Raw genomic sequence first — 23,595 nt, forward strand, 5'->3', positions numbered from 1 at the left:
TTATTACTTATATCATTTTATGTAGCAACATTATGTTAGCCAAATGCATATATCTTTGTAGTTTCACGGTGTTCTGTGGTGTGTATAAATAAAGCTACATATATACATCCCAACATCAGTGTATCATACGCAACAAAATCCAGGGGAGCAGTTACACTCACTAAATTACACAATTAGGCCTCTCCAGAAAACATTGACATAACACTAACAAGCACTAAGCTTGCTGTTGAAATTATGTAGTTTTCCTATGGATGGCAAAGTAGTAAAACAAGTAAAGTCTGGTTCTCATATACGCCGCAAGTACCGGTGGTAGGATCGCAGGGCTATCGGTGGTGAAACGGGAACCTACACATCGAGTACCGCCGGTAGTTGCTGGCAGTGAACCCAGGAATTCAGCGTTGTTCAACTTTCGCAAGGAGCCGCAGACAAAAACATTCCCCAAATGCACTGTACAGGTGAAGGTCAGCACTTTAGAAACGGCATTGACAGCGGCCATTTAATGCGATAATCAGCTAGAGTTTTATGTCACCATAAACCGCCGAGCCTATCGCTGCTAGTGTTTTGCTGCGAGAGATTACCGCCAAGGTCTCACACCCGATATGGGAACAGAGCTTTAGGCCACGAACTTGTACGCTTGTGAACTCGTCAAATCTATAGCACGACCTGAGCTAGATACACTTTTTCAATGATGCGTACGAATTATCATACCATGAATATATCTGATAATAATACAGGTGTTGTCTTTTGTTTGCACTAGTTATTCTACTGCTGCACTTGTACCTAAGCTATGCCTACACTTGATTATTGGTTCTTCACTTAATTATTCGCCTTTCATATTGATCTCACACAATCTATTTATAAATGATACTATATGTGGTATAACCTGATAACCTTTAGTTTATTTTTTTTCTTTTAAAGTTCTGAATTGAAGGCGGAGAGGGATGTAAGGATCCTACCATGGGTTGAGGTAATATGAATCTCACCACTATCCTGCTTCATATGAATCTTGAAGCTGAACTATTGCTAACTTGAGTAAAAAAGTAAGCTCGAAAATATTAAGCCTGTGAAGTATTTTTTTGTTTTACCATAGTTCAAAATTTGCTAACAATAAAGGATACCAGGCAATTATGTTGAATTTATATCCAAATTCCTTATTATTCATTCACATTAAAAAACCGCTCGCAATTTGTATCGCTCTAAAACTGCCCTACAATATCACAATCAAGAAGACATTAAGACGGATTCAGAAAACTCATATGAATTTTTTAAGATTAAACACAAACACTTTTTTCGGTTTACATGTATGTTTGTTTCCTTTATTTCCTTCTGGCAAACAGATGCTGACAGTGAAAAGGGGAAGAGGGAGGAGCAGTTGTTGTGAATTGTAGGGTTGTTCATATAATGATTGACAACTGATAATAATGTACTTACGAACCTTAAACAGTAACTATCGACATTAAATATTCTCAGTGGCAACACGCAATTTTTTAAACCAAGAATAAATGTTTCTCATCACACTACCGAACAGGAGCATTAGATTTGAAAGTGCCTACTACAATTGTCATCTTTTATTCGGTGTGTCAGCCATGTCAAATGCAAAAAGAATTTAAAAAACAAGAACTCATCGTCACCTGGAACAACTTTTGAGAACTAGAGAACTCACATAACATTCCCAAAGTGATATGAACAGACTTTACCAAGGCAAAGCAGGAGTAAGCTAAAAGTTCAGTTACTGCTGGAAAGGAAACTTGAGAGAGAGCTGCCAAATTCAAGGATTCAATCACCATGGTTACTGATACACTCTTATTCACTTAGACAAGCTATGCCTACAGTGAAAAGAAGGCTAATAATTTATGCCTTGGGGAGCGCCTGTCAGGTGCCAATGCCAAATGCCAAACTGGAGCCATTTGGATAAAGGTCGGACTGTCAATATCCTTCCTCTCGATCCTGGTTGACTGCCCTACCACTGATTGGGGTACAAGCTATCTAACCCAAGGATCCTGTTCACAGTCATGTGTATCCAATAATAATACGTAATCTATATATATATAAATCTCAGTGTTTTTGTTAAATCCTGTGTCCTGTTATAGCAATTAAAATCTAACAATGAATAGTCTACACGACACTGGATTTGATCTCAGGACCTCCTGATCTAGAGACAGCGAACTTAACCCATCAAGCTACACAGAATACAACAGCTTCTTGGACAAATCTTTATTACATTAGAAATAATCAAGCCTAAAATGCTTGCTTGGGGTCAATAACTAGCACTGTTGTTACACGTAACGATTATTAAGCTGGCCCAAAACGTCGCCACTGTTCTAGTAAATATTTTAGTAAAGATCTAGCTTTCCAGGTAAGTTATTCAAATTCATTAGGTAATTATTCTATTACCCGTAAAATTCCGGGCATTCGCCTGGTATTTTCTATAATAAAAGCAGTAGCCATCCGTCCATCGCCATGCTGACAGCGTTAGGAAAAAAGTCTGCACAGGATCGCCACGCGAAGCCCTGCACGAAATCCAGCTGGGGCATCAATTTTAAAAGCAAGCGGCGCTACCCCTATACCAATCAGTCAGCTCACAACTTCACGAAATAATTATGCATGCACTGATTACTCATGACGATCTCTCACAGTGAACAGGACAGGCAAGCGTACCAATATAGCATAAGTGCTAGGCTGAAACCTAAGCAAGGGACATATAACAAGTAATGTTTTATCATTTTCGATGAAAACCCTTTACCTTTAAACAACAGCTAATGCGATTTTACAACTAGCCAAGTAGAACGTGGCATTTAGATGATTTACATCACTGTCTCCTACCAAATATGTATGTAGAACAATGTGGGTAAATAAACCGTGAAAAATCATGCTAATTATCATAAAGGACATGAGAATTTTACAAACTTTACACGAGAATAACTTTAGTGTATTTTTAATCCTCGGTTTCTTATTACGCGATAGTACTCCTGCTATGTCTGATAGTACTCCTGCTATGCCTGATAGTACTCCTGCTATGTCTGACAGTACTCCTGCTATGTCTGATAGTACTTTTGCTATGTCTGATAGTACTCCTGCTATATCCTGGACTACATTTTTACTGCTGTTAATGCAATAATTCATATAAGCATTAACTCTTTCGCTACTGTGCACCGATGTATCGGCTTGCGCAGTAATATAAGTACAGACCGTAAGCCGATGTATCGGCTTTTCAATAGGGTTTCACTTTTCTTTTCCTTATGAAGCCTATACAAGAGCTAGACCAATCAAATTATGTTTCCAATGAAACAACCTTGTTGCCAATCACAACCTTGCAACAAATCGAAAAATTTACTGCTAAGCAATTTCATTTCGAAGTATTTTTCAAAACGAGAAAACCAGATCGCAATCGTTATGGTAATAAGAAATTCCCCGAGTTATTTCGATGCAAAGGAAGCGTCAGAAATTTTGCGAGAGTAGGATTCAATAATTTTTATACTTATCTTGTAGAGAATTTTGTTCTGAATAAGGTGCAATTTACAGTAAAACAATAGCTGCAACGATTTTCGAGACATTGCACATATACTAATGGTATAGGCTACTGTTTTTCCGAAAATCTGTTTGAATTAATTTGGACAGAATAGCGATTTAATCGCAGTAGTGAAAGAGTTAATTGCAAAAAGTTGCAAAAATTGACCATTTCCATATTTCCGGTACAGCTAAAATTGGAGATTTTCTAATCATGTTTACTGAAAGAGTTTGTTTGGTGTGACAAAGATTTACTTTGAATGTACTATACACTGCCTTACAACGTTGGAGCAGATGAATTTTTGGTTGGTTTGGGAGTGGATTGGATAATAACGGCGACATAATATGGGTAATTATTGATAGACAACAACAGCACAAAATGACTATTTTCCTGAGTAATGAACACTTACAAAATTGGTCTCAGAGTAAATCAGTGCTAATTGAAATAAGAATGTCGGCTCTTAATAATTTTAGCAAAATATTGAACTCAGCTGTCATCATACATCCTTTAGCAAAAAACAAACAAATAGATTCATTAGGATAGAAACCTTAATAAAAACACTCCTACTCCAGCCCAAAAGTTATATTGCTCAATTTAAACTCTCAATTCACATTGCCAAAATCAACAAGATGTCAGTCAAGAACTTTACTTGAAGTACACACTTGTCTATTAACTTTCCTTTAGTCTGAAAGTGCTCATTAAACCCTGTCATGGCTTCAATAAATAAAGTTGAGTTTAACTAATGCGCGCAAGGCAGCCTACCGACAGCACAAGCTATAAACAAAGGTAAAGCAAACTCAAATCCAGTTCTAGCTCGGCAAAAGCAATTAACAGCCGCAGCACCAAACATCAAACACCAGCAGCAGTAGGAACAGCTAAATGGCAGCGTGCTCCCACGGCGCTGCTAACGCTGCCAAGAGAAGTAAACAAAGACCTATGAACTGGAAGGCAGCCATTATTTAAGTGATAATTTATGGAAACATCACAAATCATTAATTGCTCTCTAGGGTGTCACTTTCAAGCAGTAACTCGCGTTCACTATAAATCTCTTTGTTCGTGATCAGGCTAAAGCTCAGATGCTCTTCAAGATGATTAGCGTGTACTTAGCAGCAAAAGAAGTTTGAGGGTTATGCAATTGTTAGACAAGATCTCTAGCAATATGATAATATTTCCCTCCTCAGACTCTAGTTTCAGATAGCGCTTCTGTGATATAAAGGTAATACTACTTGCTTTCAAGACTCAGAAACGAATGGATCACGCGGGTGACAAGAACCATTGTTCGGATCGGCGCTTGACCAAATATTGCTCTACTGTAGTCACTCTTGTTAGCTATGCTTTGTAATCCGTAATCGGACAAAATGGTCAAGCGCTGTCTAGGCTATGAGCCTTTTGCTTAGGATACTTCTAAAAACACCTTTAGTTGTCATTATCAGCTATTACAACCATCATCTCTCTTACCCTCCATTACCCTTGTCTCATGTAACGCAGATAAGATATGATGTGAACCGACATGTTCTGACAAGGGCACTCGCTAGACAAACTGATGTTTATCAAGCGTTTTATTAGCCATTTTGTACGACATAACCTTCGGTACTTCTTGCGCTCTACAGGTGTACTTCCTATGTGTAGAGATAATGCGCTGCTTGCCGCCCTCCCATACATTTATTTCAACTGCTAATGTAGATCGAGGCCAAATAAATGCAAAACCGAAGATATTTGTAACTATGGAAACGGCATCTGCAAGCCAAAGAATGGATATTAGTCGCAACTATGGATACGACTTACTTCCAGCCAATGGGTGAAAACTTGTGGAAATGAATAGAAGATGTGAAAAAAAGGACGAAGTGAAGTATTATCTTCATTACTTGCCAAATTTCATATCCAATCCACTCCGAAACCAACAAAAAATACATCTGCTCCAAAGTTATAAAACAGTGTATAGTAAATTCAAAGTAAATCTTTGTCACATCGAACAAACTCTTTCAGAAAACATGATTAGAAAATCTCTATTCTCCCTATTTCAAGCTTCTCAACTACCGAGGGCAATAAACTTAAGATAGTGGTAATTTATCTGTATTAATTCAATTAAAACTTGAATTACAAAAAAACTAGTGAGTCACTTTTATACAATAAATGAAATTAAAAATTGTGGGAATAGCGATGAATAATTTTAGAGACAAGAACTACATGTATCTTGCGTATCTTTGGATAAGGTTACAGGAAAAGAATTTAACCATTACTAGCCTCTTCTGAAGGTGATATAGTAATTATAAAGAGAGAAATTTGTGACGAAGATGCGAAGCTGAGATATACTAGGGTAGAAGAAATTTCGAAAAATTCTTTCAACTATCATCATATTTGGTCTGACAGAATAATCCCACGACCAAACAAGAGCGAAGCGATTGGTTGGGAGATTTATGATAAATGCACATGTGCACACAACTCCCGAAAATTATTCATCAACAATGAGACTTGTATCAAAATTTCATCAACAAATTTAATCATCGTTTTGTAGAGTCGCTAAAGTATAATAACGATACAAAACACATACAAACCTATTTAAATATGTTACCAAGTCTTTGTAAACCGACAGCATTATCTTAAAACTTACCCATCTGATCGAATTATACACAAATAGACAGATTTATTTGGACGAAAATTGTTATTAAAACTTGCTAAGCCTCACTTTTATCAAAGTTAAGACCCGAAATTGAAACGCCGAGCGACAGGGAATAGAACGATTAAGTCGTGCGCATTTAACAAAAAACCGTGCGCATTTCACCAGTCTATAATATTGCCGAATTGCCGAAGGTTTCTGTAATTAACGTAGGAGTACTGAAATTGTTTCATTTTTGCCGATTTCAAAGTATCTGACATTTTTGACACATTTGAGTACTTTGGTATTCTAACTGATGTCCAACGCAGTGTAAGTAAAGGAAATAACGATGATATTTTTTTCTAACGATTCTTATAAGATTATTACAATATTTAATTATAAGTTTGGATGACTACAGAACAATGACTACGTAGTACAGATTTTCTAAAAATCTATATAAATATCACTTCTTGATATTACTAGCTATGACGTTTTTAAATGTAAACAAAATTGCTCATTGGTTTTCTATTATTACTGTATTACTATATTAATAATATTGATTATTCTAATAATATCAGTGCATTTTACTTCTAATATTGCATTTCTCCTATTGCAGGAGGAGATATAAACAACATTTTCCTTTCATTATTGCTGTTTGTCATAACCAAACACTTTTTTAGATAGATTTTCTAAAAATCTATATAAATATCACTTCTTGATATTGTTAGCTATGATGTTTTGAAATGTAAACAAAATTGTGCATTGGTTTTATATTATTATTATATTAATAATATTGGTTATTCTATTAATATCAGTGCATTTTACTTCTAATATTGGCCAATATTGCATTTCTCCTATTGCAGGGGAGAGATATAAACACATAATCTTTTCCTTTCATTATTGCTGTTTGTTGTATATAATAACACCCACACCCAGTACATTACAGCTACCATTGCAGTTATCCTATTGCACTGCAGTGCCATTTAACTGCTAATATTGCATTTCTCAACCATCAGTACCCTTTCTTTTTTCCAATATCACTTTGGTAGTGGGCTGTTTGACAGTGGAATTTCTAGTTATAATACTTTCCTTTAACAAAGACTAATTAGCTATATCTATCATTAACAACTACTTTTTTAAAACATCGTAATACCTAAGAAATTCACTTCAACAAAGAGAGTTTATCCTTTTTATAATTGTTCAAACGTTCAAGCATCTATGTATAGACTTCACTGATCAGTTGGACATGTATAGACTTCACTGATCAGTTGGACGTGTATAGACTTCACTGATCAGTAGGATGTGTATAGACTTCACTGATCAGTTGTACGTGTATAGACTTCACTGATTAGTTGGACATGTATAGACTTCACTGATCAGTTGGACATGTATAGACTTCACTGATCAGTTGGACATGTATAGACTTCCCTGATCAGTTGGAAATGTATAGACTTCACTGATCAATTGGACATGTATAGACTTCACTGATCAGTTAGACATGTATAGACTTCACTGATTAGTTGGACATGTATAGACTTCACTGATCAGTTGTACATGTATAGACTTCAATGATCAGTAGGACGTGTGTAGACTTCGCTGATCAGTGAAATGTGTATAGACTTCACTGCTGTCTTTATCACAAGAAAACTTAAATTGATTCTTTCTGACAAATTTATACTATGGTAAACCACTTTATCACTGTAGGAATAAAATACCATATCAAATTTCTGAATGTCTGAAATAATATCAGCGATGCCCGAGTAGATCCTTTCCTGACCATGGATCTGAACAAAGAACCTTTCAGCAAGATGTTTTCGTGATTACAACAAAGCCTTCCAAACAATGGCTACTTGTCAAGGAAACCAAGTAAGCCAATATCCATCAAGGTCTATCTCAGCGTGTGTACCTCCCACTGCCCGTTTCTCATAAATATTCAACATTATGTTCCGGTAGACTAGAACGTTGACGATGAATCGTTGCAACGCTACACGTTGCCGATGCTGGAGTACTCATCCCTTTTTTAATAAATTATTTACTCGCAACGCAGTTTTAAATGAGTGCATATCCGCACATAATGATATTTTAAGTAGCTTCCTACTCCAGCACATAATTACAATATACGCTGTTGATTTTTAAGCTAAAATATAATGAAGACAGCCAGGGCCCTAGGGAACTAGTGAAAAATACCGCCATTCCCTTTTAACTGGCACCGGGTCCGATAATGACTTTCCTCACTTAATGTCATGTCTGATGTGATTAATGAAAGACACGAGGAGCTCCTTGGGTTCCGTTAAGTTTGTAGATGATCTCAAGATATGAAGAGCGCAGCTGCCATTGCCGGGTAGTAGCGGTCTGTCGGCTCTGCTGCGCTGAAATGTATCTTTGTCTCGTGGCAGGCAGTAATTTACAACTCGTGTCAAGTGCGATCTTGTCAATCAGAACACAAAACATGTTTGCTTACAAGATTAATAGCTGTGTAGGACCCTTGAGAAATAATTCATCAGTAAATTTTTTATGAATTTTCCATTATCCCCCTTTGTTAGCTATCTGTCAAACGGCAGCGGGCAGATATTAAGATGAAGCCTATCTTAGTGACAAAAAGAAGAGGTAGATTCAGTCTTATCGACACTCTAGTCATAATGTTACTGTTTAGACCAGTGATAGCGGAACTGATTGATTGCAATTATTGTTCATTACTATTATTCGCTCCAGCAGTTGAGCTCTTATTGCAAGACAGTCAGTCTTCAATCAGACGACAGACAGCACAAGATTTACTACATACAAAAACATTTCGTAAAGCTATATTGCAAAAGCTTACAGGAGAGGAAGCAAGGCCCACTTTCATGTATGTAACAGTTTGAGAAATCTGGAAGTTTCGAGTCATATATTGCCACGCTCCATTTCGCTCCGCGCCCATAGAGTCTCCTTTAGACCCTTGCAGCGATTAGCGTACTTGGGGGCACTAAAGAGCAGTCAACAGAGCTCCCAAGCATCCAAAGCAACAAAGGATCCTTGCAAGATACTTTCGTACATATAGCCCGTGTCACAGACCTAATAGCTAATGGCTGCTGACAGCAGAGTTCAAATCACACGCACTCTCTTATTCCCAGACTCCTCTTCGCACCAACTAGCCAGTGAGATATCCTCAAGGTACAAGCTCAAATGCACTCGTTATAATCAGAAAGAACAATTATTCTCGCTGTATTCTCCTTACAAGAATGTTCTACAATACTGACCATGGACATGATTGTATTACATGGAATGAAGAGTGACATGTCAGACGGGATGGCTAGCCAGAGTTTCTCCTTGTATTGTTTATGTCAGTATGATACGTACGACAACTTGAGAAGACTTCGTAATGCGGCTCAACTTGATAGCGGCACGAGAAATAGCAAAAGTGAGGATAAGGATACTGTGAATACTGATATTGTGAACATGTCAGGGCTATATGACACGCGTGCCCCTAGCGATAGTGCCTTCTGCAAGCACCAAGCTTACCTCCTTCATCAGTTTTCAACCACTTTTGAGTTTTTACAGACACTAATTGTTGACGTCAACTAAGCGTAGATTTGCCAGTGTGGAGTAAAAGGTCGCTAAACACAATTATCAATGTTTAAACTTTATACAAAAAACTTCGTTGTCCTGTTGACTACATCTACCGACCAGGTTACATTTCACAGAAAGGAAGCCTTTACTTACAAAACAAACAGGGATGCGGGAAGCGAGATTTACCGCAGCGACCGCCACCTCGGGACGAGAGATCAAACGACCTAGAAATCCAGGTCTTCCAATTTTAAGATGCTCTTATCTTTGATGCATTGAAATGATAGCAGATGTTAATAGAGGTTTTAGCGATAATTAATATCTAGAGAGGCTTAAGTAATTATAGTCTCTCCGTTTAATAATAGGCATTTCGGAGGGAAATTCAAATCACGCAGGGCTGGCTATACACGAGACATTAGGAGCTATGCAAATCGCATGAAGCAATGAGCAGCCACGTGATTAGACTGGCCAAAGCTGGCAGTTAGTTTCTCATATTTTAGAGAACGCATCTCAGACTTACAACTAGTAGAATAACTTCAACAAACAATTTAAAATCATGCAACAATGTTCTGGTCTTATAAACTTTTCAAACAATTGGCAAGATTACTAGCTTTCCAGGCTTCTCTATTATACTATTATTTTTGATTTGACTAGATGACTTAATGAATTTGGCTCATGATATGTTCCCAGGTATGGTTAGCATCACACTATAATAGGTGAATAAGCTTTATCATAATTAGGCCTACTTAATTTACCTGCGAGATCATGACTAACAGAGTAAGAGAGAAAGGGGTGTGTCAGCTAGCAGATCAATTCCCAAGGCTAATAAAGTCCACTAGCAGCATTTTAAAATTACATCTAGTATCAATACAATCATGATATGATTTCGTTTTTTGCATCGATCTGATGACAGAAAACCAGTTGTGGAAACAAACACTCACGACGCAAGCTGCGTGCTGTGAATTAGGGAGGTAATCTCTTTTAGCAAAACGTAGGCGGATGATATACGATGGCACACTGATATACGATGGCAACACTGACGATTAGCCAATATGTGAACGCGAGACAAAAGCCCCTTCATTGGTGGCCATTCTAACACACTTCTCCGTCTAATCGCCAAGCCACATGTTTTGGTTACCAAACATGGCAAGATAATTATAACAAACGGTTGAAGGAGACAGAGGTCTCCGTACAGACAGACAGAAATAGTCTGCGCAGTATTTATAAGACCCGGATTAACTTTGGAGCAGTGGCTATACAGTTATACCAATCAACATGTGTGTATACCTTGTGGAGTGCGCCTGCAAGAAATCTTTTCATGCAATTAGGAAATTTAAAAACATTGTTGATAAAACGTGTTTGGTAAGAATTTCATAAAAAATATAATTCAAACCCCAGTCTGTAATGTTATTTGTGACTTTAAATGCAATAAAAAATTTGTGCTGTCCGTTAACATCTAACATGATTTTACAAAGTAAGAGCTACTGTTAAATTTAAAGCGAGCCGCTTAAATTATGGCGAGTGTTTTATAGTGACACATTTTATATTGCAGAAAAATTGTTGTGGGTTATACTCTTTCTGTCATATTTTATGCTTTCAATTCTCATTACAACTATAAAATATAACTGGCCAGCATTGATAAAACTGCTTTTTCGTCTCGAGTCTCATGCAATGGAAGCGTAAAGAAAATCATTACAAACTTTGTGGCGCTGCTGAATAATCCGCGATCCAAAGAAAAAAACCAGACAAATTCATTTAAAAAAAACTTAAATAAAACCTATAAAATGATAGCTATAAACGTGAAGCTATGAGCATGCATGAGTGGACAAATCTTAAACACGGAAAAAGTGTAAAATTCTGCTGTTTTTATTTGACATTTGAGAGTTTCATGGAAAAGTAATAAGTTAGCCGTTTGTCTTATTTCAGTTCTGCCTCTCTTACCTTACCTTATATAAGGTATTTGTATAGAGACTATGTTTATTACCAAGAACCAGCTAGAAAGCCATGTGCCAGTGATGTTTTAAAAATCCAAATCAACATTAAACAGCCAAGAAATGGCAGTTATGCATACCACATATTGTACTATATAACTGACAGTTAGCGCGGACAGGTGTGACACTGAAAGCTGAATATCGACCAATCTGACTGCAACCAGTTTCTTCGTGCAGTCATTACCACACCACATCTAACTTTATAGTAAAACAGCTGCAACTTTAAACTGATTTTGGTTGATCTATGGTCAAACGCTAAGTACTCGGCTAATGATGCTCTTAGCACCCTGAAATGTAATTTTAACCGCAATCCTTCGTTCAGACTAGAGAGAACAGAAGATAAATGTATGAGAAAGGAATAAATTTACAGCCACCAAATGTTCAGCCTCACAGCTGCTGCTCAGGCCAATGACAGTTCAAATTCAACCATCACGGTTTAACATTCCTTAGGCAATTTCTTCCACAGTCATATCTGTGTTACAACGATTCTACCATTTTAACCAAAATCGCTTATGCACTGAGTGCATTCTTGTGGCATAAGAGTAGAGAATAATGTGAGAGAACATTTTCTAAGACTTTTCTAAAGATGCCCAATCAAGTGTATACTTTTTTCATCCAAAATGAGAGAGATAAGAGATGACCAGCGAACAAGTAAGATCCTGAGGCTAGAAATGCTAAATCACTGTTGTAGATCAAAGGGAAATATACTTTAACTCCTGCTAAGAAGAACAATATATAAGGTAGTGAATAACCTACAAGGCTTGAAGAGCTCATAGAACTGATATAATAATGCTCTAGTAGTCTAGTATATCTGTTATGTCGCCTGCTATTCTACAAGGTTACAAGATGTTTTTTTATGTTTGAGAGATTTCTACGCTTGTAAGATTTGACTATTGCAGTAACCTTTGATACATGGAAACGAAACGGGTAAAACTGAAATTGTGGCCTTCTGAAATATGTTTTTCCTACTACACAATTTCCTACCAGTTTACTATGAGGAAAAATGACTAATTTAAAATTAAAAAAAAAACCATAAAATCTGATTGGTATCGCACTTTTAATTGTGTACAGAACCGAACGGTTGCTGAACTTTTCAATCAACAGTAATAAACAATCTCAATGACCTAACATTGGTATGAAAAGTGCTCAGCAGTTCACTAGTTTGTCTAGCTACTTTGGACTCCACATAATCATCCCTAAATTTATTGAACAAAAAGTTAAATACGCAGAGAAGGCAGGTTTTAGATTCTGCAAGAGGAATTTCGTTCTATTACCTGGTGTTCGTACCCATCAAGCCTGAGCATACGCTATCGAAATACTATCTACGTGTACTTACAGCAGCGACTCGATGTAACATTAGTAGCACCCTGATAATCATCTCTAACATTTTTACCTTGTGCTAAAGAGACAGACATGAGATGAAACTGGGTATGCGGAATCTTTGACGCTGGCCAAGTATAATTGCGCTCAAGTAGAGATTTTACGCTAAGTGTGTAAGAAATGGCTCGTGTAATGACTAGTTAAGAGCTGCTACCATTATGTTTCGATGTCGCAGCTAATCCGCTAATCCACAAGTTTGCATCATCCGCAAGATGGAAGCAGCAAAAAACCCCGCAAGTCGAATGAGTTTTGTTACTCGCAAATTTTTGTCGAATGTGTAATATTATCAAATAATGGAAATGGCACGAGCGAATGCCCAAAATGAATGCCGCACAAGCTATTACATTTTAAACATTTTTCACATTTTAGTCATTCCTATTTCGATTTGATGAGACAGGAGTGACCGCTTTGACCTCTGCCGTAGAATTCCTTATCTTTCTAACAAGCGTCCACGCTTATCTACAACACGCGATTGTCCATTGACACATATCGCATGGTAATTCAACGCGCGCACAATTTGAAATGCGCATCATCCGCATGATGGAAACATAGTGCATGACATCAGCGAGTTGACAACGGAAATGAGAGTTAACAATCTTAAATGCACTGGAACAGGGTTGATTAAAGATGAACCTATGCAGATATTTTAGTTACTCAAACTCAAAAATACAAATCTAGCAGATTAATGAAAAAAGATCTCAGCTTGTAACACAAGTGAATTATGTCACGAATATGAATAAATAATTATCTACATTTGAATTTGGGTTTAATATTATGTAAGATCTAGAAAATTTGTTACTATTTGGTTGATGCGATCAGATATAGTGGTAACCAACATAAGGCAAGTTCTCTTACAGCCTAGAGGTAAATTCACACAAGGAATGTTGAAGATGCAATATCGGTAGTCCAAAATAGGCACAACTCATCAGACAATTTGTAAACTAATTATGAGTTAGTGGAAATACTTGTGAGCAGAAATACTAAGAGAGAAAAGTGTTTTATCACTAAAAGTGATTGCAACCAGTTTCTGGTCATTTGATGGCAATCAATCTCTTCCATTGAGTGCTAATGAATGGCGGTTGGCTATAAGAAACAACTCGGTGTAACTAGAAACTCAATGTTTACACAAGAGATCCTCGCAATGATTTCTCAGGTACAACCATCTATATAACTGCCCTTTCCTAAATTTACATGTAAGATTTAGTATTTTTTGAACTACTAATAATGAAAAATAATTTGAGGACATCATTAGAGAATTGGCATCCATAGTTTACTATCAAATTTTAATGCTTTACATGCCACACCTGTTTAATATAACAAGGCTGTATACACACTCTAAAGACCCTTCTCCAATATTTGCCATTTCATAATGACTAACAGAGGTTACTATCAGACTACAAGTGAATTCGCTTCAATAATAAGACTGCTATAGGGGCTCATGAGACACCCCTATTACCTCCGTGAGACACCCCTATTACCTCCGAACAACCCACAACTACACTTATACAAGTTAACCACGTGGCGTGTTACGAGTACTGTTATACTGATAACACTTGTATATGATGCAAGTCTACACATATTAAAGCGATACTGGCTGCAAAGATAAAAGTGACGCTCAGTGTGCAATTATGTGACACCCCTATATAGGTCATGATAACATTCCTTGAATAGCTCTCACAACTAGAGAATTCATCTTCATCGAATTAGCCACGCCGATGCTTCTTTTTGCCTAAATGACCTTACTGTGCCCTTGGTTGCCATGTTGTAATATATCTCTTAGCGACAAGTGATGACTTAACGCAACAAGACAATCGGTTGAAAGGTAACTAATATGTGTGAGTGAAATAAAAATGTATAATTTTTTTATAGTTAAAAAGCAACAGTAAATTTTTCGATATACCAGCAGTTGGTATGACTCCGGTGTGCCAACTTAGCAGGTGAAAATGATAAACATTTGTACGGCCATCAACACAGGTGTGGTACAACTGAGGGATGTTGTGCTGCCAGGTTGATATGACAGAAAATTGAAATAATAAAAGATATCTACAGATTGATATGATACCAACTTGTGGTGATATCAGATTAGAGTTACACAAAGTTGATGTGACACAAAGATGATGTGACACAAAGTTGATGTGACACCAAGATGATGTGACACAAAGTTGATGTGACACCAAGATGATGTGACACCAAGATGATATGACACAAAGTTGATGTGACACCAAGTTGATGTGACACCAAGATGATGTGACACCAATATGATATGACACCAAGATGATGTGACGCATAGTTAGTGTAACATCGAGTTGTTGTGACATCGGGCGGTTGTAAGATCACAAACTTTAGAGCTGCTAGCAAGGCATGTCAAAAGCATTTAACAATGAATTGTGTTCTTATGATGGGTGATTATAGTTGTTACTGATTGGACAACCCCAAATTTTATAGAACAGAATAGACCATTTCCATCCTTTTCATGCATTTGTCACAGTTAGAGGCCGACGTCAATCGCGTATCAAATATCCTTCATACAGTAACTATACTACACTTATGAACAAGACAGAAACTGCCTAAAATCTTCAAGTAGGTAGCCGTATCCACATCCAGGTGTTACTAATCATCATATTACCATAGCGATAGGCAACAGGCAACAATTTAGCATCAGATCAAAGAGCCTGCTCTAATGCATGTGTGTTACTTACATCAAATTCTGACCTTAGGGAATTATTCCCAGGGCCGCCTAAACTCTTCTCCACGAGCATGTTTTACTCCATGTTTTACTCGAGGGACACAAACCTAAATTGATGTTTAACTCATTTATATGTATATGAATGTTTATATTTGGTCAGCCGAACCCAATCTTCTAAAGGTTCAAGGTCAAGAAGCACTTTTTGAGTGCAAGAAGAATAAACACTAGCAAAATAAACAGGGGAAAATAGAATCCCCATTTTCAGAATACCACAAATTAGACAGCAAGAGCAGAAGTAGAGTATGTTGTCATAAAACCTATCCAACGCCATGCTACAGCCTGACTCTATAAACCACGATCTGACGCCATATGCTATGATCTGATAGGGTGATACGGCAGGACATCATGCGCTATGATCTGAGACAGTATGCTACGATCTGACACAGTATGCTATGATCTGAGACAGTATGCTATGATCTGAGACGGTATGCTATGATCTGACACACTATGCTATGATCTGAGACAGTATGCTATGATCTGAGACAGTATGCTATGATCTGAGACGGTATGCTACGATCTGACACACTATGCTAGGATCTGAGACAGTATGCTATGATCTGAGACAGTATGCTACGATCTGACGAAGTATGCTATGACCTGAGACGATATTCTATGAGGTGAATCTATACGCTAAAATTCGATGAGAAACTTCAATAATCCCACTCACAACATATCTTCTCATTTATGTAAATATGTGACCTAATTTTTAACCCTTATTGTATAACCCAACAGTAAATATAATATAAAAATGGTGTTATTCAAATTTTTTGTTGTATAAAAGCTAACAAATGACATAGCGCTAGGCGAAAAAAATGAACTATACATGTGATTGCGATGTGGTACTAGCTTTACCAACAAGATATCCCAAGCCTAAATAAAGCAAGTCAATATTCTTTAATAGTGCAGACAACTCCCTTTTTTGAAATATCTGGATCGAAGAACCTCTGTGATAAGCATTCCATCGAACATATGCATTTAGCAGGTAGGCACTACAATCACATTACGACCATGTTTTTCTCTAACCATTTCAATATGAGGTTGGCCACCTTTTCATGAAGTATAAGCTAGTTATGTCTGAATATGCGGGTAAACAAAGGGTCAAGGAATGGTTAACAAACACTATTGGGGGGAAATACCTTTCCTAGCGATGTGTCACCCCACTTAGACAAGGAGAATTGTTCACCAACTAGGAAAGCAAGACAATTTTACTGGCATCATAGCATGTATTCCTCAATCACCATTACTAGTATTGCTACTACTATCATTATCACTAGTATTACTACTGCTATCATCAGTACTAGTATTACTTCTGCTATCATCATTACTAGTATTACTTCTACTATCATCATTACTAGTATTACTAATACTATCATCATTACTAGTATTACTACTATTACCATCATCCCTAGTATTACCTCTGCTATCATCATTACTAGTATTACTAATACAATCATCATTACTAGTACTACTGCCACTGTATAATATATATAATGACTATAATATATATTTGATAGGCAATAATTACAACTAAAATAACCTACACTATTAACCTAGTATTATACTATTATACCAATATGGTTATAATAACACTAGTTAATATTCTCCACTCCAAATTAGATGATAAGTGAATTCAACAATGAGTAGAACAAACCACTCAGGTATCAAGTTTACACTAACACAATATTTCTAGTCGAACTGATACTCTCAGACCTCCTGAATAATGTATATCTCCTTCTAAATGACGGCCAACCCAAAAGCAGTACGAATGACACTCACAACTCTCTCTCAATTACATCGTAGTTATCCTAGGAATTCACTTCGGACATGTTTACTTTATGACCTGATTACGTCTCAACTCGGAGGGAATCTAATTGCCTATTATAACAATGAGAGCATCGCAATGTTATCCAAGCGGAGTTCAACTCGCATAAAAGGCTAATTGAAAGGAAGATTGAGAGTCACCCGAGAACAATCAAATGCCCGCCGATTTAAAGTGAGAATATTTATTCAAAGATCTAATGCATCCTCTCTTTTCAAAGCCGCGCGACAGAAGAGATCAAAGGAGCTGATACGCCTATAGGGCAGGATCTGCATGAAAATGACATTCGGTATTAACATTTTACAAAGGCTCACAACTAGCTCGCATCTCGGCACCCTTGATAGAATCCGACGAAACACAAATCAATTTATTATTGCGACTTCAATAAAAGAGTTTACGGCTAATCACTTGGAAGTGACACGATCAAACGCGGCGCAACTCACAAACGTACAACAGAAAATGCAAATATTCAAAGCCTAGCTAGTATATTAATTTAATTCGGTATACATTGCCTTTCTTACATAGCTAACCATGACTGAATATACACGGAGAGTTTAACTGAATCATCCCCATGTACGATTCTAGCATAGTACATTCTTAAAAAGCTTCCAAGGTTGAACTGATGAACTGAATGGTTTTTCAAACCGCATTTGAAATGAATTTAATTTAATTCAAGTTGTAACCAGTTATTTTAGAGGACGAGCAAACATTCACGCATAATTCGTCACTAGTTAGTGAGGCAGGCCCAAACATTTCATCGTGTATGAAAAGTGATCAAGTTTCTCTCTCTTAGCGAGTGAAGTAAGCAATCATAGAGGTATTAATCATAGAGCTACTATCATTGTTACAGGCCTAGTACATCTAGTAGCTCACCTGTAAAATAGTGAAATTTTCAAGTACGGAATTCATCATGTACTTCTCCGGCAGCTGCTTGAGCTTGTGTATAAATGTGACCATATAGTCGCACATGGCTGACCGGTGTATCCTATAGACAAATCTGCCGTTCTCAAACCGAGCGTACTCCGTCTGCAACACACACTCAATCAATTAACTGCATGACTCCGACATAACTGTTCAAAGTGTCACTGGGCAGCGTTCTTTGAGCTACAGCTCTATGCTTGACAAGCAATTTTGTAATAAAGGTGATAATTAATTTTAATTTTTTTTTGGAGCAAAGGCAGAAATAAACAAATAGATTTAACCAGACTATGTAAGACTGGTGTCCTAAAACCAGTGGCCAAGTAGAATACTTATCGTTTCCCAGAATAACCAAAACTGATGCTTAAATTCAACAGCATAAACAATGCACTGGGAACATTGCGCAGCCTTTGACACAACCATGTTAACCGTGCAAGAGGGCAACCATGAATAGCTTTCTCTTTTACCTAAAAGCATGCTATGCTCAATTTGAGCAGGAGATTCTGAGCAAAAAATATAAACCTCCAAGAAACCAAAGGTCAGCAAATTCAGCGGAGAGAATTACACTCTTGGCTCGGCAGATATGATGCTGAATGAATGACAACAAAACAGAAGAACAGAAATGGAAAGCATGAGAAAGACGATTATTCTAGGAAGACATTGGCTAGCCATGGATGCGGAGGATATGAACTATGAAGTGAGTGCGGTACTTTACGTATAGGATTTGTATCAAGTCCAGTTAAAAAGGTTTATACTCGTTACAGGTTGGACATAAGAAATTAATCATAAAATTTACTATTAAACGTTTCGCACCACTTACTCTCTCACTTTAGGCAAGAGAGTAAGTGGTGATGCTATTACACCACTTACACCACTTACTCTCTCACTTTAGGCAAGAGAGTAAGTGGTGCTAGCCAATTAGTCAGCTGTTATATTTTCTATTTATTGTAAAAACGCATCCTTCTGTATCTTTGATGGTTAGAAGTGTCAAACAATTTAACTGAAACCGATGGCGATGGCGGGAACTTATTTGAATGTCAGCCAAGTTGTTGATAGACGTCTAATAAATGGAGGGAAATCAAAAGTGAAGTGGCACACATTTTGGCTTGATCACATTCATAAGTACATTAGAACTTAGACTTGATAAACTGGCTTCATCGGATGCAGCTGGCGGATCTGGCAAGCCTGAGATGTCACTTAGCACTATTTATGTCAACAGCCGCCAAATGTTATTCTAACCGAAAACAACCTCCTTCGAATATCAAGCGATAAACAACTGGAATGACTAGGTTATTGTAATCCATCATGTTTTTTGGTGTTTTTTTTAAATCAAACCGCTAGTGAAACAGTGAATTAACCAAACCAACATATTCTCCGGTGAGATCCGGCAGCAGCGCAAAAGGGGTAATAAACATGAATAAACATGAATGAATGAATAAACATATGAATTAAGCCTTAATTGCAAATTGTGCATAAATAATTAACACTGTTACTAAAAAAGCTGAAAAGAAAAGAATATATTGACTTTATTGTGTATTATAATGAATAATGTTGAAAATAGTGAGTTAATCAAACAATGAGCAATATCAATAAATTGAGTTCACTATAAAGTATCACGTTCAAATCACTGTGTTTATGTATATAATATAAATGTAACATACTGTATGTAGACTATTGTATATGTATTGTTAAAAGGAGAAGCATTGGCCAACATCTGCATATTGGTGATTGATTTTAACATCAATTTGTGATTTTAAACCTATTCAACAGAATTCACGAATTCAGTCATTCACGGGTTTTCATGTTTCAAATGGATTCAGAGTTGACCTCTGCCCATGAATTCTCGCCCTAACGTTTCAATGATTCAGTTTCACTTCATCAATTTTTTCAAGACAAGCGATGTAATCCTCGAAAGAAAATTTGTTAGAAAGCGGCAAGCCTACTTGTAAAAGTAGGAGCAAAAGAGCAAAACAACAAAACAGCAAAAGAATTCACTGCTCCCAGTTATACAGTTATTACTTCAAAGATCCCATAAACGACAATCACTCGTAGTAAAAAAGAACTTTCTATACTAGAAGAGTTAAAACTTGGAAGAAGTCGGCACCAGCGCAGTGAGAATCTGTGCAATCAGTAGGTTCAGTTATATAATGAATAAGTTAATAAAATAAATAAAAAGGTAATTATCTCATCATTGTCCTATAAACAACCTTAACCTTGTCATAATAGTAGCTATAACATACCAGCGTGGTAGTGTGATTAAATGTGCTTAATTTGTTACATCCACTGGGGAGAGCTTAACTGGGTATTGCCAATTCGAATCCATCCGCAGTGAGTGTTTCTGTGACGACCAATAGTAGTCTCACTTCGAATACTTTCACACAAATTTTTCCAAGCGAAATGACGTGGAACCCGTTTGGATTTTATCGTTTCTATGGTTCAGAGTGGAAGCAACTCCGAATTCATGCGAAGCATGAAACCGAGTAAATGGGAACTTTTACAAGGTAAATGAGAAGACTAGCTGCACACAATGTTGTATAGAATATGTGTAATCTCTGCAGTTCATCATCTTATTGAGAACTTGAAATATTCGCCGAATATGCGTCAAAATGTGTTATTCATATTACTGCAAATTTATATTGAAATATAATAAAAATATAATTCTGCTGGGTTTTGTTTTTTCAGCCAGGGAACAGACTCTGGAAGCAGGTAAATAATCAGGACACGTGTCTAGCCACAATTCAAACCAACCGCCCCCCAAATCTCCAACCGCCCCCCAAGTCTCCAACCGCCCCCTAATTTTGCATTTAAAAATCTGAGCAGAAAACAATGACTTGTTGATAAGGAATTATATTGCAGTGAGCCTACGCGCTAAACAAGATACACGTTTGGTAAAGCGAAAACGTTCTCAGCACACTTTTTTACGCAGTTTTTTGCGAGGAAATATAAATTTAAAAAATGAAGTCGCAACTTGACCGGTATCAGCGATACAGTTATTAGAATGCCATGAATAGTTCATGTTAGCCGATTAGAGAGGTTTTTGGAGATAGGGACAGCACAATTCATAGATGCCATGTAATACCCACCAATTAAAGGTTTGTCAGCTGCCTTCATACTGTGAAATCAAACTGACACTGGCAGGCAAGTGTTTTTGTTTTCTCTTGTAACCTGCCAGAGTCATCACATTTTTAGTCGCTGCCACTGGGCACGATCACATATATTTCCCAAAACAGTGCCATTTAAGCAAGGCCACGTCAGCATCGTCAGCATCACCTATTCACACCATCATGGGTAAAAATTATAACAGCTGGCCAAGCAGACATTGTATCATCAAGTATCATCACGTTTCTTACGCTGCCAGGAACTAGCAAAACATGCATACTGTTAGCAAACGATATTTGAACTTGTTAAAGCTCCACTCAAATATCGACAAACATGAACAAGCCTTTTGTTTCTCGATGCCAGTGTGTTAGTATTCATGGACCTTCCACTTTTCATATTCTCAGACTACATTTATCTACCACCGAGTCTATACACGAGCATGCAAGTGCTTCATCTTCTTGTTCAGAGTGACTAATACCTGCTATTCCACAACATCAACCACACAACTTTTTTATGGACTGTAGCAAACAATTTTCTACTTTTCCAGTTTACTGACAACCTACTTCTCAACTACTTCTACTAGTTTAAGCTTACGGAACTACACATCGTGAGATGCCTGGTGCAATTGAACTGCTAGCCCCGCTAATAATTTACCACAATTTCTTGGATTTATTCCAAATAATGTTTTCCATTTCACCTATAAAAAAGCATTTAATTTTGCACTGGCATACCTGATTAATTAATCAACACAAAAATATACTCATAAACTGACAATTTTTAATAATGCTTTAGGCTTACAGAGCAGAAGTACCGGTATTGATGTAAAATACATGCTTTAGATGCTTCAACCAGAAATGTTGTTCCACAATATGATGAAATGTCAAGTAACTTAGATTTCTCATGAACAGCAATCGTAAGACACATGATATGTGATATCAGTAATCTCTCACGAGTTCACAAGTTTTCCTTGACACAAAAACATGTGATGAAAGACATAAAAACTTTCTATCTGTCACACAAAAGCAGATAAGATAGCGCATTTAGGAGTTTCTTATGTGAGAACTAAATACACTAAACAGTTCACTACAAGATAAAACCTGAGGTTACTGACGAACAACTATGCATGCCATCTGCTTGCCGAGAAAATGTCAAACACTCATTATATAACCCAGTCTTGTCATCGCTTGCGAACAGAGGAATCGCAACTACTAATTCCACAACATGTCACTCCATATCAAAACAAAACATTCTAAATATATATGAAAGAACGGATGTCGACAAAAGAACAAAGTCACTGATAAATCTGTTACTATATGTACAGCAATGTAATATAACTTCTACACATTACAACACCGTGCTAACTTCTACACATTACAACACCGTGCTAACTTCTACACACTACAACACCGTGCTAACTTCTACACACTACAACACAGTGCTAACTTCTACACACTACAACACCGTGCTAACTTCTACACACTACAACACCGTGCTAACTTCTACACACTACAACACCGTGCTAACTTCTACACATTACAACACCGTTCTAACTTCTACACATAACAACACCGTGCTAACTTCTACACACTACAACACCGTGCTAACTTCTACACACTACAACACCGTGCTAACTTCTACACACTACAACACCGTGCTAACTTCTACACATTACAACACTGTACTAACTTGTTGGATGATTAAAATATGCTGGTATTGCAGTTTAAAAAAAAAGAAAATATCAAAGTATTGAAAATATTTCATGTAAATTTCATATCTAAATTATTTCATTATTTACAGATTTATTAAACATGAACTTATGCAACAATTTAAGTAAAGTTTATCAAAAAGTATCAGGATTTCTCGACCATTTGCAATTGTTTTAGATGTTTGAGGTGATCTGAAAGTCAGGATGTTTTATGATTAAAATCAACAAAACTTGATCGCGATTAAAATGCTCAAATCAAGTGAAACTGTATCTATGATGTCTATAGTTGC

At 36.9% G+C, this 23,595-nt stretch overlaps 1 protein-coding gene across 1 annotated transcript in view; it reads right to left on the reverse strand.

Moving 5' to 3' along the window:
- Positions 1-23,595, reverse strand: part of LOC137404706 (transcriptional enhancer factor TEF-1-like) — a 67,767-nt gene that overhangs the window by 11,888 nt on the left and 32,284 nt on the right. The window contains exon 9 of the mRNA XM_068090940.1: positions 18,457-18,609. Coding sequence (XP_067947041.1) covers positions 18,457-18,609 — 153 coding nt within the window. The remainder of the gene's footprint in view (positions 1-18,456; positions 18,610-23,595) is intronic.

The sequence above is a fragment of the Watersipora subatra genome, chromosome 9 (assembly GCF_963576615.1).
Source record: "Watersipora subatra chromosome 9, tzWatSuba1.1, whole genome shotgun sequence".
Taxonomy (NCBI): Eukaryota; Metazoa; Bryozoa; class Gymnolaemata; order Cheilostomatida; family Watersiporidae; genus Watersipora; species Watersipora subatra.